Source organism: Rattus norvegicus, chromosome 5, assembly GCF_021556685.1.
Source record: "Rattus norvegicus strain SHRSP/BbbUtx chromosome 5, alternate assembly SHRSP_T2T, whole genome shotgun sequence".
In the NCBI taxonomy this organism is placed as follows: domain Eukaryota; kingdom Metazoa; phylum Chordata; class Mammalia; order Rodentia; family Muridae; genus Rattus; species Rattus norvegicus.
The window spans coordinates 136349945-136368157 of NC_141538.1; the positions used below are offsets into that span (position 1 = coordinate 136349945).

General features: G+C 41.9%; 1 protein-coding gene, 1 long non-coding RNA gene and 1 pseudogene across 2 annotated transcripts in view; 2 read left to right on the forward strand and 1 right to left on the reverse strand.

Annotated features, from left to right (window-relative positions):
• The window catches only part of LOC148005993 (uncharacterized), a 1435680-nt gene that overhangs the window by 869193 nt on the left and 548274 nt on the right, over positions 1–18213 (reverse strand). The gene's annotated exons all lie outside the window — the stretch shown is intronic.
• The window catches only part of Zswim5 (zinc finger, SWIM-type containing 5), a 117431-nt gene that overhangs the window by 74774 nt on the left and 24444 nt on the right, over positions 1–18213 (forward strand). The window contains 4 exon segments of the mRNA NM_001401321.1: positions 7079–7435; positions 13025–13173; positions 16035–16185; positions 17518–17697. Coding sequence (NP_001388250.1) covers positions 7079–7435; positions 13025–13173; positions 16035–16185; positions 17518–17697 — 837 coding nt within the window.
• On the forward strand, positions 1884–2690 carry LOC148005996 (large ribosomal subunit protein eL18 pseudogene; annotated as a pseudogene).

The window sequence follows — 18213 nt, forward strand, 5'->3', positions numbered from 1 at the left end:
CCTCACAGAGATCTGCCTCTGCCTCCCAATTAATCAAAGGTATGTGCCACCACTCCTCAGCATGTGTTTTTATTTTATTTTTTTTTTAATTATTGAGCAAGGCATGGTAGTGGTGCACACCTTTAGTCCCAGCAGGTGGGAGACAGAGCTAGATCTCTGTGAGTTTGAGGCAACTTGGTCTACATAGTGAGTTATAAGACAGCTAGAGCTATATAGTAAGACCCTGTCTCCAACAACAACAACAACAACAATATAAATAAATCATTGAGAGAGAGAGAGAGAGAGAGAGAGAGAGAGAGAGAGAGCGCACATCATGTGAGGGTCAGAAGACTGCCTCAGGAGTTGGTTCTCTCCTTCCAGTGTGGGAATCAGGATTGAGCACAGATCATGAAACTTGTGCAGCAAAGGCTTTCACTGACTTTCATTTTTAAAAACAGTCAGATGTGGTAGTACATGCCTGAAATTTCAGCATTCAAGAGATTGAGACAGGGGTTGGGGATTTAGCTCAGTGGTAGAGCGCTTGCCTAGGAAGCGCAAGGCCTTGGGTTCGGTCCCCAACTCCGAAAAAAAGAACCAAAAAAAAAAAAAAAAAAAAGAGATTGAGACAGGAGGATTGGTCTGAATTCAAAGCTGGTCTGAAGAAAGATTCTGTCTCAAAAACATCAACTAAGGGGCTGGGGATTTAGCTCAGTGGTAGAGCGCTTACCTAGGAAGCGCAAGGCCCTGGGTTCGGTCCCCAGCTCCGAAAAAAAGAACCAAAAAAAAAAAAAAAAAAAAAAAAAACCATCAACTAAGTGTTATAAAAACCAGCAGAAGCTAACAGCAGTCCATTTAAAATATGAATATAAATTATAGGAAAGGGTCATGTTATATTGATATTCTATATAAGTTCTTTTTTGTTTTAAAAATGTTTTATTGAGAATTATATCATCTCAGATATCTCATAAATTGCAGTCTTTAAATCACTACAGAAAAAAAGCAAATTCAATAGGAATTTCAAACCACTAATATTACATTCACACACAAAATACTAAGTAATAATTCTTAGCCTTAGAATATATTCCATCTCTCTTTTTCTTCGCTAAATGTTCAACCAGCACCATGTATAGACTGTATACCTTATGTATGTAATACGCAAAACTTTTATATACATAAGAGTTGGCACTTTGTCCAGTGGGGTATCAAAGCCTTTGGGGGAAGGACTTCTTTTTGGCTATTGGCTATAAGTCATATGAATATCTGGTGAGACCCAGAAATGGGGCTCCTTTCAGAACCAAGTTCAGTTCCACAGCCTTGCAGGCTTTGTGTATGGTGGACACCTGCACTTGCATAGCAAGACAAAGGCTGCAACAGAACCCGGAAGTGAAGCAAGTCCTCCGTTTTAGCAAGATTCACTCCATCTTCTAAAACTTCCTTAATTTAAACCACTGACCAGTTTCTTTCATATAAGAGTGTTACAGAACATATTTCTTTAATTTCCTAGGTTAAACCCCTTCTTATCTACAGGTACTATACAAAGTACAATAGTCTTAGCTCTTCTCATATTTGCTTGAATAAAGTGTTCCATTCACTGTGTTTTGAGAAAGGTTGCCTATCTATTGCAAGGTGATTCCTTGAGTGCTTTTGTCATTTTTTGTTTAGAGCTACTCATTGTCTTCTCATTGTGATTCTGAGAATTGTCAAACTCATCAAAATTTGCAGTGCCTGTATGGCATGTTTCCAGTCATGACAGATAAGTGTCCATAACTTAAAAGAGTCTGAGTAGTTGGGGATTTAGCTCAGTGGTAGAGTGCTTGCCCTGGGTTCGGTCCCCAGCTCTGAAAAAAAGAAAAAGAAAAAAGAAAAAAGAAAAGTCTGAGAACCTCCAGCTGGAGATGAGTCTTTCATTGCTTTGTCATTGCTGAAAATTCTCCATTCACATCCTACATTGATAACCAAGGCACTCACAACCAGGCCACATTCAGGATAGGACTATCACTGGCTCTGAAGAATTGCATCTTGATGTTTAAGACATCTGCTGGTCTTTCTGGACATGGCCGAGCAGGAGGCGCCATCATGGGTGTTGACATTCACCACAAGGATCAGAAGGTTCTGCGCAAGAAGCCCAAGACACAGGACATCTACCTGTGGCCGCTAGTCAAGCAGTACAAGTTTTTAGCCAGAAGGACCAACTCCACCGTCAATCAGGTTGTGCTGAAAAGGCAATTTTTTAGCCACACTAACCGGCCATCTCTGTCCCTTCCCAAATGATCCGAAAGATGAAGCTTCCTGGTGGGGAGAACAAAACTGCTGTGGTTATGGGGATGGTGACAGGTGATGTGCGGATTCTGGAAGCACCCAAGCTGAAGGTGTGTGCACTGCAGGTGAGCAGCCGGGCCCGAAGTTGGATCCTCAAGCCTGGGGGGTAAGAGCCTCACCTTCAACCAACTGGCCCTGGAGTCTCCAAGGGCCAAGGCACTATGCTCCTGTCTGGTCCTCAGAAGGGCTGAGAGGTGTACCGACACTTTGGCAAGGCCCCAGGAACTCCACACAGCCACACCAAACCCTATGTTTGTCCCAAGGGCCGGAAGTTTGAGTGTGCCAGAGGCGGAAGGGCCAGCCGAGGCTACAAAAACTAACCCTGGATCTTATTGTTAAAAAAAAAAAAAATCTTTGGCTGTTAAAAATAAAAAGAGACATGTGGTCTTGGGACTGCGTCCGAAAGGGCTGGTAGACGTCATCCTTCAGCCACGCAGCTCCAACACCAGCTGCACTGAAGCAGGAAGGGACTGTCACTTAACTTTATGTATAATGTCTCGTTACTTTGTTCTCCATCCCAGCAAAATTGTTTATTGCTGAAATATTTTAATCACAAAATCAGGAATTGGGGCTGGAGAGATGGCTCAGTGGTTAAGAGCACTGCTTACGCTTCCAGAGGTCCTGAGTTCAATTCCCAGCAACCACATGGTGGCTCACAACCATCTGTAAAGAGATCCGATGCCCTCCTCTGGTGTGTCTGAAGCCAGCAACAGTGTACTCATACAACTAAAATAAATCTTTAAAGAAATAAAATAAAATCAGGAATTTATAAACACAGGTAATCCCTTGTGGATTATAGATATGAATACAGAAAGATTCAGTTTAATGTTCACTTACCCATTCATCTATAAACAGATGCCCTTACAATCATAGGCTGGCTGTAAATATAAAAATGAAAACAAATCTTTGTTTACAAGGAGTTCACAATCTACAGGGGAAAGACAAACACGAAACTATTAATTACACTGATAGTCATTTGCTTAAAATAAAGATAAAAGTGATGAAGAATGAGAATTTAGCTAAGTGTCCAGAGACCTAGGGAAGGCTTGTTGGGGTAAGTCTCATGTGAGCTGAGAATTCAGAATGAGGAGTGGTCAAGACGGTCACGTTGGTGTAGGGAATGTCACATCTAAAGTCAAGGGCAAAGAAAATGGAGAAAACTTGCCACAGTAAAGAATCACGCAGTAAGCTTGATGTGTTTGTGTGCTGTGTAGTAGGAACAAGTCTGAAGTACTTGAAAGAGATCCCAGCACATGTCACAGTGTCCTATGATCATTGAAGAGACACTAAAAAATTCAAAGCTGTTGCATTCAGCAAACATTTGTATATTTATTCCATGTTAGTCTTGTATTAGGTACCAGAAATACAAGATAATGTGGAAATGATATGAGTTTTCAATAAAGGGGGAGTAGGCTGGTACGGTTTTTCAATCGGTATAGGCACATGCCGTGAAAGCCGAGGGCCTGAGTTCAATGCCCAAAGCCCATATAAAGGTTGAAGAGGAACAGACTACAGAGAGTTGTCCATTGACCACACAGGACTATTGCACCCCCCCACACACACACAAACACACGTAAGAAATAAAAATTAAAAACAAAAGAAAATACCCAACATGTGTTCATGCTCAAAAGTATTACCATTTAAAAATTATTTCTTGACCAATAAAAGAACCAATTAGCTCAGTGGAAGAGTGCATAAAACTTTGAGTTCAATGCCTAGTACTGGCAGGATAGAGGGGGTTACTAAGCAATTGACTGTATTTGGAAAGTACACTGATTTGAAAGAATCACTATAAATCTATTCTAATTTTTAAAGCCTGGGATATTTCAGAAATTATGGTCATTTAAGATTTTGTTCTCATGACTATAATCATGAAAATTACATAACTGTTCTGGGCAATCAATGAAGTGCTTATTTCTTAGGTCTTTATTATTTGATTCTGGACAAAATCTTTCTTGTAAACTAGAATATAAACTCCACAGGCATAAATGCCAAGGCCTTTTCATTTAATGATTCAATAACCTGAGGTACCAGGAGGTTCACTGTGAAGCGATATTGGAGCTAAGCAGTGTAGACTGTAGGATCTCCTTATTTGGAAAAGAGAGGCTTCATCACATATATACAACGTTCTCTATTATTCTACTCTGTTCTTATTCTATTCTGCATTTATATATCCAAATGGAAAATCACCCTCAGTATTTTCTATTTACTTAAGGTTGAGTCCAGGCTGTTTCTGGACTCTCCAGCATTATAATGATGAGAACAGTGTCAAGGGAACCTCTTGGACCATTTTTATTGCTGTTTGTACTGCCAGTCAGTTTACTAAGCAGGAGAACAATGCCTATTGTAAGTCACCAGTTATGCTTAGTTTGGGCTTTTGCTTTTTGGGAGGTTTTGACACAGGATTTCTCTGTGTCGCTCTGGCTATTCTGGAACTAGCTTTGTAGACCAGGCTGGCCTCAAACTCTACCTGCCTCTGCTTCCAGAGTTCTGGATTATAGATGTGTTTGTGCGCCACTGCATCCTGCTCATGCATGGGTTTGTAAGAGGGAGTTTGGTGCGTATTTGAGCACAGCAAATTCTAGGGAGTATTTCTTCCAAACACTGTTCCTGCCCTGTGAGGACATTTTGATGGTTTTTAGTTTTTGTTTTTGAGACAAAGTCTTTTAATGTCTATATAGTCCAGGCTCGCCCCAAACTCATGGTCTTCCTATTCTAACTCCCAAGGGCTGCAGTCATGGTCATGTGCCACCACTGTGGGTTTGACACATTTGTTGATTCTCGCCTAAGTGATACTTGCTGTGTGTTGAAGATAAAGAAAGTGTAACAGGCTTACAAGATGGTATTCTGGCAGGAGCTCAGAGCATGCCTGTAACTATAAAAGGCCAGTGATTTTTCTAGAAGTTGAGATATCAGGGGTTGGGGATTTAGCTCAGTGGTAGAGCACTTGCCTAGCAAGCGCAAGGCCCTGGGTTTGGTCCCCAGCTCCGAAAAAAAAAAAAGAAAAGAAAAGAAAAGAAAAAGAGATATCAGACACACATCTTGATATGTAATGGAGAAGGAACTATGGTATGATTTTGTTTTTATATTTTTAAACAAGGTTGAACTGTGTAGAGAAGGAGTCTAAATCACAGGTTGGGATAGAAATTTGAAATAATTTATTTTTCATTTTAAGGTTTGCTTTGTGATTTGAGGAAAAACTACTACTTATAAACTAAACAAGAACCCCTTGAAAGTATTTGGTACTTTATTCAGGGTCCACTCAGTAGTAAAGTATTTAAGATGTTTTTAATTGGTTGTAGGTTTTTGTTTTGTTTGATACAGGGTCTTCTCTCTATAGCCTGGCTATCCTGGAACTTTCTATGTAGACCAGGCTGACCTTGAACTCACAGAGATCCACTTGCCTCTGCTATTCAAAAATTGTTTTAAACTTGTACATGATGTGAATGAGGTAAAACAGGAGCAGCAGTCTATATCTGTATTCCCCAAACAATACAAGTCTCTGCAAGCCCACCATCCCTGATTACTTTGCACCAAGAGACAGGCCTGTTATAGAATAGAAATGGGGATGTTGGCCTTTATGGCCCGCTAGAGCTAGTGGAGTAAATGTTACGTGTTCTTGTTAAGTGCCGGTCCTCGATCTACCCATCATCCTTCAGGCTCTGCAACTGGTAAGAGAGACTAATAATAAAAGCTTAACCCTTTGAATTTAACCCTAAATTAAACTTTAAAGGTATAAAAGTCCTTGGGCATTAGAGTACTCAGTAAATATGATAGTTTTGTGATATCCTAGGGTTGTTTTGACATGGTTTTTGCAGGTGTGTGCCATTGAAGACAGTGTGAGGAAGAATCATCCCAGAGATACCTAGAAAACTGTGTAAAGCAGTTGGGTCTTCCCAGTGAGCAGTGTTGTTTCTGTTACTTCTTTTGTTAAGAGAACACCATATTCCAACTGAGGAGATAGCTCAGCTGATAGAGGGCTTGGTGCACACGCTTGAGACTGAGAATAGTGGCACACTGTAATTCCACTGTGACTCAGAGGAGGAAGCAAGAGGATTAGGATTCCAAGGTCATCCTTGACTCCATAGTGACTTAGAGACATCCCAGACTACACAACACCTTGTTTCAAAAAAAAAATAATAAAGCATTCTTTCTGTATTACACAGTTATTGGGGTTGCGGGCCTTGTGAATAGAGACGTAGTACTATATAGTATCCTTGTATGAACTTTTCTGTATCTTGGGTTTCTTGCATTTTGATTGTTCCATATGGTCACCATTTTGGAATTGTGTGATTAAGGATGAAATGCCCTTGAACATACTTATTCTTCTTTCTGTTCTCCCTCATGGAATTCCTTTTCCCTCTCATCTATAGTCCTCACGGGATTCTAGATTGTACCTGTGTTGTTGTAGACTTGTCTTTATTGCCATTTTAAATTCAAAATCTACTACAAGAATTATCCCTAACATTTAAGAGCTCTTTAACATTTCAGACTGCTGTGAAAACTATGAACTATCCTCCCAGAAAAATATGTATAAAAGTACATAAAAAGTTTTTATAGTCCAAGAGATTTAAAGTCCAACAGACTTTAAATTCACTCTAAGAAAAAGAATTCTTGTGTTTCTAGACTGTATTCCTTCCGGACAATACTTAAGTCTCACTCCCAGAGCTTGTCGTTCAGAGACTCACTACCTGTCCTACAGTGGAAGGACTGTGAACTGGTGAGCCCGCTAGCCCTGAAGGCTCTCCCTCCAAACAGGCTGTTTTCCTTGTCTCCTTAGGCTTCCATCTGAGTGGCACAGTGACGGAAGCAGCCACTGCGTCGGAGCCAGCAGTCACTTACAAAGTTGCAATCAGTTTTGATCGATGCAAAATCACTTCGGTGAGCTGCGGCTGTGGAAATAAGGACATATTCTACTGTGCTCATGTGGTAGCACTCTCTCTCTACAGGATCCGGAAACCAGAGCAAGTCAAACTTCGTCTTCCTATCTCAGAAACCCTTTTCCAGATGAACAGGGACCAGCTTCAGAAGTTTATTCAATACTTAATCACAGCACACCACACTGAAGTTCTTCCTACTGCACAAAAGCTGGCAGACGAAATTCTGTCCTCCAACTCAGAAATCAACCAAGTGAATGGTAATTGTTTAACATTTCCTTGATTTAAAAAAATTAGCTTTTTCACAACCACTATTAAAAGCAACGCTCCCCCCCCCTTCTACTGTGTTGTATTTTAAGAGGTTGGAATTTTTCTACTTTTGTAATAATTTAACCTTATTCAATTCATTTTGTCCAAACAACTGTAATTAACTCTTTAGTTTCTTTTCTTTTGGGGTGGGGGTGGGGAGTGGGGGGTGAGATGGCGTTTCTCTGTGTAGCCTTGGCTGTCCTGAAACCTGCTCTGTAGACCACCCTGGCCTCAAACACATAGAGATCCACTTGCTTCTACCTGGGATTAAGGTGTGGCAAGTCTTAGTTTCTGAAAACAATTACTTTCTAGACATTTTGGCAGAGATTTTAGTAGCATTTTACTTCTTTGACTTTGTTGGTAGTTACACAGTTTTAATCACTATGTAATAATCTTTGCTATAGAGTTTCTACAACTTATAATAAGTATTTAACATCTGGGAATGTAAGGCAGTGATAAGCTCTGTCCTGGAGTGTACCAGGACCTGAGTCCAGTCCCTGGAGCTGGAATAAAAGTAGAACTTAGTTACTTTTCCCCACATGTTTCAAGACAGAGTTTTCTGCATAGCCCTGGCTGTCCTGGAACTCACTTTGAAGATCAGGGTAGCCTTGAACTCAGAAATTCACCTGCCTCTGCCTCCCTAGTGCTGGAGTAAAGGTGTGCACCACCATGGCCCCGTCATTAATAGCAGTAAACTATGACTGGTGGGTTTTTGATTTTTGGTTTTTTTTTTTAATGCTTTGGCATACTTTCTATAGGAAATATATGCTGCTTTTATCATTCAAAAAGTTGTTTAAGAACAAAAGAACTAAGTACAGTGGCCACACCTAATGGCCAATCCTAGTCTTTGGGAATTGGAAGCAAAAGGATCAAGAACTCAGGTCACTCTCATGTTGCAGCAAGTTCAATGCAACTTTAGCTACATGAGTTCCTACTCAGGGAGCAGGAGTAGGGAGCTGGTTCCCTAGACCTCAAGCTCCCTTAGAACATGTGGCATTATATAGCCTCATGAGAAAAAGCCAGTTCCTGAAATGGTTTAGAGTGGATTTATCCTAACAGTAGACCATTAGAGAATTTTAGATTAGAGATGGTGTAATATTTCTTATTTAGCTAATTATGTGCTTCATCTCTGGCTTGATTAATAACTATTTATGAAAGAAACTCCTTCCATTTTATCCTCTCCCGTCACCCTGAGGAAGGACCCACATCACACTAAAGTGTTACTTACTTTGACGTGTTACCAGAAGGTAAGTCACCTCATTCTCATTCTTTCTAGTGAATAGGCTAAAATATTCAAACCAACAAACCTCTATAAGAACAACTTAATTCAATGTAATTTAAATTTAAACCAATAGTGTGAACTGAGAGTTAGTGGACAGCTAAGGATCCCAGTTATAAGCTCCAGGGACTGCTCACCTAACTGAAATGGCTCTCCTCACTTACTCCTATATTTCTCCTCCGCTGTCTGACTTTGGAATGTGGGCATTTCTTAATCTTTCCCCCTCCGTTTCTGTGAATCTCTATAGATAATTCAGCTAGCCTTGATTTCAGATGTCATCCATTTATCATGACACACAGACTCATTTTTCCAGTCAGCTTTTGTGAGCTTTTTATTAAAAAAAAAAACAGCTTTTTCCCTGGTTTTTATATCACAGATATCTTAAGATCAGTAGATCCAGATATGAATGTATAGTCTATATTCTCTTACCTTTTTAGTTTCCGGCAGTGCCAGGGATTGGACTGAGGGCCTTTCATATGTCAGGCAAGTGCTCTACCACTGAGCTGCACACTGGCTGGAGTTAAGCTCCTCAGCCTTGCTTATCTTCCGCTCACTCACCGTCTCAGTGCTTAGCACTGTGCTCACTGACAAGCTCTTGGAAAATACTAACTGTTGGCTTGCTGTGTTCTGTGTTTGAAATAAGATCTCACTACATTGCTCCAGCCAGAACTCTTAAACAAAGAGGGCCTCTTCCCCAAGCCTCACAAGTTGCTCGGATTAGAGGTACTGTCCTGACTACATGTTTTTGTTTAATAAATTTAAATGTTGGGTTTGGAGAGATGGTCAGTGGTTAAGAGCACTGGCTGCACTTCCAAAGAACCCAGGTTCAATTCCCAGAACCCACGTGGCAGCTCACGATCATCTGTAACTGTAGTCCATATAACTGAAGTTATTCACATAGACTCCTTGTGATATGAAGACATACATGCTAACAGAACACCCATCTACATAAACAAATCTTTTTTTTTTTTTTTAAACAGAAGTGTCTTGTGAAATATCTTGTGGTTCTGCCCATGATGCTACACATCTGTAAATCTTGGGAGGCCAAGGCAGGAGGATCCAGAGTTCAAATCCAACCTTGTCTACACCATGAAATTGAGAGGCTAGCCTTGTCAACATAGGAAGATCACATCTTACTCAGACAAGCGCCATGCCCGTGCGCGCGCACGCGCGCGCGCGCACACACACACACACACACACACACACACACAGAGACACGCACACACATGCACGCACCCTCTGTGGGGCCTCTTACTGTTTCATGCTTTTTTTTCAAATGACTAATAGCCTTAATACTAGTCACACCAATTTTGTTATATCTTGCCTAAATATTGACTTACTTTCTTCTTCTCTTTGCAGTGACCTAGCCCTATTATCCTAGCAGTTCATTCTGTAAGACCACATTAGATGTTATTAATGAACCTGATTTCTTCCACAATTGCTATGACCATGAGGATCCAGAGTACTCTATGGTTTTCTACTTCTCTTCAAACCTCCTCAAATCCTGAGAGATGATATCATTCCACACTTGTAGTCCAGTTGATTAAAACCAGCTCTCTTAGGCAGACTCCTAATTCTGCTTTTTCATCTCCTAATTGAATCACCTAGCATAATAATTGGTCCAGCTGCCTCTGCCTTCTGCTGCAAGACCACTACTGTTTCTCTTTCCTCAGTCTTTGTGCCCACAGGACCCAGAAACCCAGTCCTTGGCCTAACCTAACTTCTCAGTTCCTTTTCTGCCAAGCTACCAAATCAGTTCCAAAACACTCCAAAAGCATGTCCACAATAATCGTCTTAACAGTTACCAGCGCTATGCTAATACATTATTCAAAGTTAGCTAGAGATTGAAGTGTGAGCAAGGAGCCAACAAACGTTCAGGGAAGATGTCTAAGTGGGAGTAACTCCAGCTGTGTTTTAAGTGATTTTGCTGAGGTAAACCAAGTAAGGAAGGATAAGTCGGGCAAAATCATGTCACCACAAATACAGCTCTGTTGTGCTTTAGGAAATAGTTTTATGGTGAAATACAACGCAACATATTTATTTGTTAAGATGTCTCATGTAACCCAGGCTGTCTTTAAATTTATTATGTAATCAATGGATTTGAACTCCAGACCCTTCTGCTTCTACCTCCTGAGTGCTGGGGCTCACATAATGCGTGCCACCATTGTAAGTGTGACAGCTAAGAGGGGAAAGGTATGCTGGGGCTCACATAATGCATGCCACCATTGTAAGTGTGACAGCTAAGAGGGGAAGGGTATGCTGGTAGCCAAGGAGCACCACACAGTCTCACCACACAGCAGACCTCACCTCACACAAGAGATTTATTGGAAGGGAAAAGCACAAACAGATGTCTGCCTCGGCTGCCTCTGCTGCCTCTGCTTGGACCGCCAAAAAGCAGCAGAGAAGTGAGCAGAAGGCAGACTTTTCATAGGGTTTCTTGCAGGGTGGAGCTTTCCAAAGTAGTTTGGGATTGGAGGGATTATGTGGCCTGACCTTGGGGCAGACTCAGGGATTGTGGGATTTTGTGGCCTGATTTTGGGCTTTTCTTTTTTTTTTTTTTTTTTCTCGGAGCTGGGGACCGAACCCAGGGCCTTGCGCTTGCTAGGCAAGCACTCTACCACTGAGCTAAATCCCCAACTCTTTTTTTCTTTCATTATTTTTTTCTGTGGGGCAGGGCCTGGCCACTCTCTTGCCTCCAAGGGCTTACATTACCATACCTAGCTAAAAATACACTTTTATGTTCTAAGAAAATATTTTTAGTTTTAAACATAATATACATATGTTAATAGAGATTTGAAGTTCACAGAGACAAAACAAAGTAATGCATACCACATTACTAGGGAGGAAATATTATGGTTCTCCTCCTATGTCTTGAAGATATAGAGGAGAAACAAAGTCAGTTCCCCATCATAGCCTCAGAATGCAGCCCAGAGCTCTATGATGAACTATTTAGAGATTTTTTTCCCTGCACACCAACCAACCAATTCCACAGCAGACCCCAACATGTCCTCTAATGTAACTCATTTTGATAACTGACTACCTGGAGATGGTGTAAGATTTACATGTTGAAGACTCTATCTCCAGAGCTCTTCCCCTCTTCTGCCCTACTTCAGATGCCAGCCTCATGCCTCAGGTTGCTTTAGCTGTTAGCTGGCTGCCGACCGACTGACCACAAATCAGGGTTCCCACACCCTCCTGATGTTCAGTTAATTTGCTGGCCTAGGTCACAGAATCAGGGAAACATTTCACTTACATTTGTAGGTTCATTATAATGTTACCAAAGGTACAGCTGAAGAATATATAAGGCAAAGAAGCATATGCTACCAGAGGCCATGCTTCCGTACTCTGTCCAGGTGAACTGCACTTGAGAACCCACCCCCTTGTTCTACTCTCTGGAAGCTCTACATATTCTGTTCCTGGGTCTCGTTCGTTCATTTGATTTGGAAGTGTTATTGCATAGATATAATCGATTAAAATCAATGGTGAACAACTTAGCCTTCAGGACTCATTTTTTGTCATTAGAGGTTGACATAAGGGACTAAATGTCTCAACTCTCTACCTAAGTGAGCAGAGCCAATTCTGAGACTGTCTAGCTTCTCATAACTGTTAGCCCCAATTCATCACACAGAAAGACACCACTTTGAAACTTACGAGAACTTTAAAGTTGTCTACCATGCCTGGAGGTAGGCACAGCAGCTAAGAATGCTTGTTGCTCAACAGAAGACCTGGGTTTGATTCTCAGCACTCTCAGCAGCTAACAGCTCTAGTCCCAGAGGATTTGATGCCCTCTTTTGGCTTCTGTAGGCACTGCACACATGTGATGCACAGACATACATGTAGGCAAAACACCCAGACACATAAGTTGAAAATCTTTTTAAAAATCGTCGTATGTCATAGAATGTAGGACAGAGACCAAAGGTGTGTTTAACAATCGCACATGTGTATGTTTGTTGATTTTTGAGTCAGGGTCTCTATGAAGCCATGACTGTCCTGGAACTCAATCTATAGACCAGGCTGGCCTCATACTCAGAGACCCACCTGCCTCTGCCTCCTGAGTGCTGGCACTAAAGGCCTGTGCCACCACTGTCCACCACAATATGTGTACTTTATCATGGGCTTTTCAGTAGTCAAAGACCTTCGAGGGCTACAACTGTGACTCCTGCGGATGTAAAACCAGCATGCACCTTACATTTCTGAAGGGCCGCACAATTGCAAAGCACTATTTACATCTGTGTGCCCACACTGCTCCCGTTCCTCACAGGTGCCCCTGACCCCACAGCTGGGGCCAGCATCGATGACGAGAACTGTTGGCACTTGGATGAAGAACAGGTGAAAGAACAAGTGAAGCTTTTTCTCTCCCAGGGGGGCTACTATGGCTCTGGGAAGCAGCTCAATTCAATGTTTGCCAAGGTAAGTGAAAAGCAAGCCTGCCTGCCTGCCTGCCTGCCTGCCTGCCTCCTTCCTTCCTTCCTTCCTTCCTTCCTTCCTTCCTTCCTTCCTTCCTTCCTTCCTTTCTTCCGTTCTTCCTTCCTTTTTTTTTCCCTTCCTCCCTCCCTTCCTCCCTCCTTTCAAATGTTAAGAAAACTGTGCACACCACATTTACGCTTTTTGGTATACCTAGCTTACTTCACCTAGCTGTCCTGGGTGCTTAAAACCCAGCAGGAGAGGATAAGCAGAGCCTCACAGTCAGGTTATTCCACGGAGCCCTCCCTCTGGTGGTCTGATTTTACTCTGCTCTCTAAATGAGCCCACAGTGCTGGAGAACTTTAGCAAGAACCATTGTCTTTCTACTGTGACTCAAAAGCTGCCCAATGAAGCACCAGAGACTCGAGTTTCAACAGAGTTCCAGAAGAGAGTATTCTGAAACTGGAGGTGCCCATGCCAGGCAGCCTGGATTGGGTTTTGTTGTTTGTTTTTCTCTCTCTTTCCATTAACACCTTTACTAAGGTATGATATGATATGACATGATATAATATAATATAATATAATATAATATAATATATATTGCTTACCCATATAACCGCTATAAGATTGGCTGGAGATACAGAACATGGCAGAACACTTGCTGGCATGGGGTTGGTATATTCACAGGTACTTAGTATAGAGTCATCATCACAATTTACACTCTCATCTTGGAAAGAAGTTTATCCCTTACCTATCAGACATAAGTGAGCTACTTCAGAAACAGAGATGTTTGTCTTTCTACAACATCAAATTTATTTAAAAGAAAATTCACAGGTGATGTCTCTTTTGTTGGTCTTGATTTACCAACTAGTACTGACTTCACACTACAGTCACAGGGTTTCTTAATTTAAAACCTAGGGGCAGATCTTATAACGTGACATCAGTGTAGAGCTCAGAGCATAGCTATATGGAGTAGTTCTGTTTCCCCCTTTCCTGGGTTCCGTGGATGAACAAAGTATCTTTATATCCATCATCCATCTATTTACCTGTGTATGTGTGTGTAATGTATGTATGTGTGTATTGTGTATGTATGTATGTACAGATACAGAGAAGCAGATAATTTACCTTTTTTTTTTTTTTTTTTTTTGCTACAAGAAGAGGGAGGGCTCCGTGGAATAACCTGACTGTGAGGCTCTGCTTATCCTCTCCTGCTGGGTTTTAAGCACCCAGGACAGCTAGGTGAAGTAAGCTAGGTATACCAGAAAGCGTAAGTGTGGTGTGCACAGTTTTCTTTTTTTGCTACAAGAAGATTGAACTTCATAGCTCAGTGAGCCCTCTCTTAATTCAAGAACAGAGAACAGGCACATGCAAAGAGAGTCACTCAAATGGGTGAGATGAAAACATTAAAATAAGGGGGTGGGAAGATGGTTCAGTTGGTAAGCTGCACCTGCAGTCAGTTGGCTGCAATGCTGATAAAATGAGAAGTAGAATTGCTGGATCTCTGGACTGCATTGACTTAGCCTACTTAGCAGAGTTCCAGGCTAGTGGGAGATGAAAGAAAAGGTGATGTGTACCTCAGGAGCAACACTCAAGGTCATCCTCTAACTTCCACACAGACATACACGTGTGCATGTACACATACACATACACAAAGATACTGACATGAGATCCCAGTCACAGACTGTTCTGAGATACAGAGAGGGTTCCAAGTCCAGAGCTGGTTCACGATGAAGAGCCAGGCTGGAAGAACAGCAGTCCGAGCAGGCACTGTCAAGCAAGGGGGTCATGCCGGGCCGACACCCCAGACACAGTCAGTCAAGAGTTCATTCACCTGCTGATGGTTTTGTGTCAGCTGGTCTGCTGATGAGCTGGCAGGTGCCCCTGTACCCCATTATTAAGTGTCCCTTCTTTCATATGACCTAGATAAGGAGATTGCATCATCTGTTGGTCTGGTGTGTTCAATAAATTCACAAGTCTGCTTGTTTGACATGGTTTTGATGCAGTCCACATGTAAGGTCATGTGCCCCTGGTTAGTGGCGGGCAGATGGTAGTTATTTACTTACACAAACAAGATGTGGGGCTCTTTGCATCAGCATTTGCATTCGCATTCAACATGGACCAAACTGTTGTCTTATAATGGATTAGTCTAGGCAATCACAGCCTAAAGGATATGTTTGATTCAACACAGAATAACTGGAGCAGATAGCAGCCTCATCTCCACACTAACACTCTCTCTCATCTCTCATCCTCCATGATCACCTACCACCCCCAGCTCTAGTAACCTCTAATCTACTGTCTGTCTGCATAAGTTTCCCTATTCTGGACTTTCAAATTGTGTGTGTGTGTGTGTGTGTGTGTGTGTGTGTGTGTGTGTGTGTCTTTTGTGACTGATGTCTTTCACTTCTTGGCCTGATGTTTTAAAGGTTCATCTTTACAGTTAAATAATATTCCATTTTATCTATCCTTTGTTAGTAGACACTTAGATTGCTTTCACCTTTTGGCTACTCTAAAAAAAAATGTTGCTATTAACGTTCTTATATAAGTTCTACATAGATTATTTTCCAAGGTTGCTGCCTCATTTTAAAGTCCCATTGGCAGGCAGTATATGGGTTCTTATTTCTTTACATCCAGACCAATACTGTTATTGTCCCTTTATTCCGGCTATCCTAGTGTGTTTAAAGAGGTGTTTCATTATATATAACAGGCTTTCTTGATACATGAAGGAGTTTCACATACAGAGTTGAGAGGCTTTCTTTGGCCTCTTAGATGTACTATGCACACACATCATCTTCTCACCTGATGTCCGTCCTTCACCTTCTCCTCTCTGTACTGTGCAGTTACAATCACTTGCTGTCCTTGTACTTCAGGTTCGAGAGATGCTTCGGATGAGAGATTCCAACGGAGCCAGGATGCTGACACTTATCACTGAACAATTTATGGCTGATCCCCGCCTCACACTCTGGAGGCAGCAAGGAACAAGCATGACAGACAAGTGTAGGCAGCTCTGGGACGAGCTAGGTGAGTCTCTGTCCCTCACAGGTCCCACACCCTGTCACTTTGCCTCTGACACACATGTTTATGAACATTTGCTATCAATTTTTGCAAGGTCTTGCTAATTCTAGCTGGTGAAACACTTTAGATTCTACCACATCTCCCTCATCTCAGGTCATTGCTTCTGCAGCACTGAGCCTTCCTGTTAAGGATTCTAAATTGTGTCACTTACATTGCTGAAAGAAAACCTCTTCCCTTGGATTCAGGTGCATGGCATTAACCTAGCTCTCAAAGTCCTTAGCCTCAAGGTCTGGTAATGTGGCTCAGCTGGTAGAATACTTCCTCTGCATGTATAAGGTCCAGGGTTCAATCCCCACTACTGCATAAAACCAGGCGTGCTGACACACACCTGTAATCTCAGCACTTGGAAGGTGGAGGAAGGAGAAACAGGAATTCAAGATCATATTCAGTTTCTTAGTTCCAGGCCACTTGAGCTACATTAAACCCTGTCTCAAAACAAAACAAAAACAAAGAAACAAACAAACAAACCTTGGCCTCACTCTTGTTGCTTTCTCTGAGTCTCCTCTCCGGTATCAGGCCTAGTCAGATCACTCAGGTATGAGGAGGTTTCCAGTGCCTAAGCTTTAGCCTTCAACTGTACTGTTCTCTTTTTTTATACTAGAGGGCAAGCCAAGTATGGTGGCACACCTTTAATCCCAGCACTCAAGAGGCAGAAGCAGGCTGGTCTATGTAGTTTAAGGCCAGCCTGGTCTACATAGAGAGATCCAGGAGGACAATATAATGAAATCTTGTCTCAAAAAGTACAAAAATGAATAAATAAATATAATTTTAAATAAAAAAGAGTTGAGCCAATATAAGTAAACTTTCATCTTCAGTTAGTATCTCTACACTTTAAAGGCAAGCACAGAACCATCTCCCAGCCCTATGCCCTAAACACATCTTAGCACTTGGCGTTCATGTGGTATTATGCTTATTTCTCCATCTCTGCTGCCAGACGGCTTCTAAGGACCGAACACAGGCTCTCACCTGTTATTAGGTCACGTTCACGTTGTTGAGCCCACACTATTTGACAGAAACTTAAGATTCATTTGGCTTACAGTTTCACAAGTTTTAGTTCCTTAGCCAATTCTGAAAATCTTAGAAATTATATTCATATCTCTATACAATGTGTAATATATATGTATGTATGTATCTTTCACAAGTATGAGACAGAACGAAGTTGACGGTTTTATTTGTTTTTTGCTTTGGGGGCATTGGGGTTGTTTGGTGCTGAAGTTTGAAGCAAAGGCACGGGTGTTATTCACAGACACTAAGAATGTGGACTGCTCTGTCTTTTAGGGGCTTTATGGGTGTGTATAATTTTAAACCCACACTGCAAACTGGAAGAAAAATCTTGTTGGCTTCAGCAGCTGCAGAAGTGGAGCGACCTGGATATCTGTCCCCTGGAGGACGGGAACTATGGGCACGAACTGCCCAGCATTACCAATGCACTTTCCCAGAGTGCCAGCCACAGCCCAGGTGAGCCAAGGATCCTGTGTTTAGAACTTCAAAGGTAGGGCAATAAAGTTCCAGGACAGTGGTGGCCTGGTAGCCTTTTTTTTTTTTCAGTCAAAATTATTATCCTAAATAAGAAAAGCTTTTCTTTTAATTCATCTCAAGATGCTAAACCTTAATTAAGTATAAGGATTTGTCTGACATTGAGGATGCTGTCCTATTCCACATCAAGGGCATCCTCAGTGCCCAGGATGAAGTCCTAAGGTTTTCTGTGCAATTCTTCTCTGACCTTCAGGTTCTGGGCTTCAGCTTGGGTTGGTTTGCATAGCTTAGGAAACCCACTTTAAAGGAGGGACAGAAGGGATTTACTGCTGTGAACAGACCATGTCCTCAGTAAAGGACACCATTTAACTGGGGCTGGCTTACAGGTTCAGAGGTTCAGTTCAGTATCATTGAGGCAGGCATGGTGCAGGAGGAGCTAAGAGTGCTACATCCTCACCTGAAGGCTGCTAGCAGAATACTAGCTTCCAGGCAGCTAGG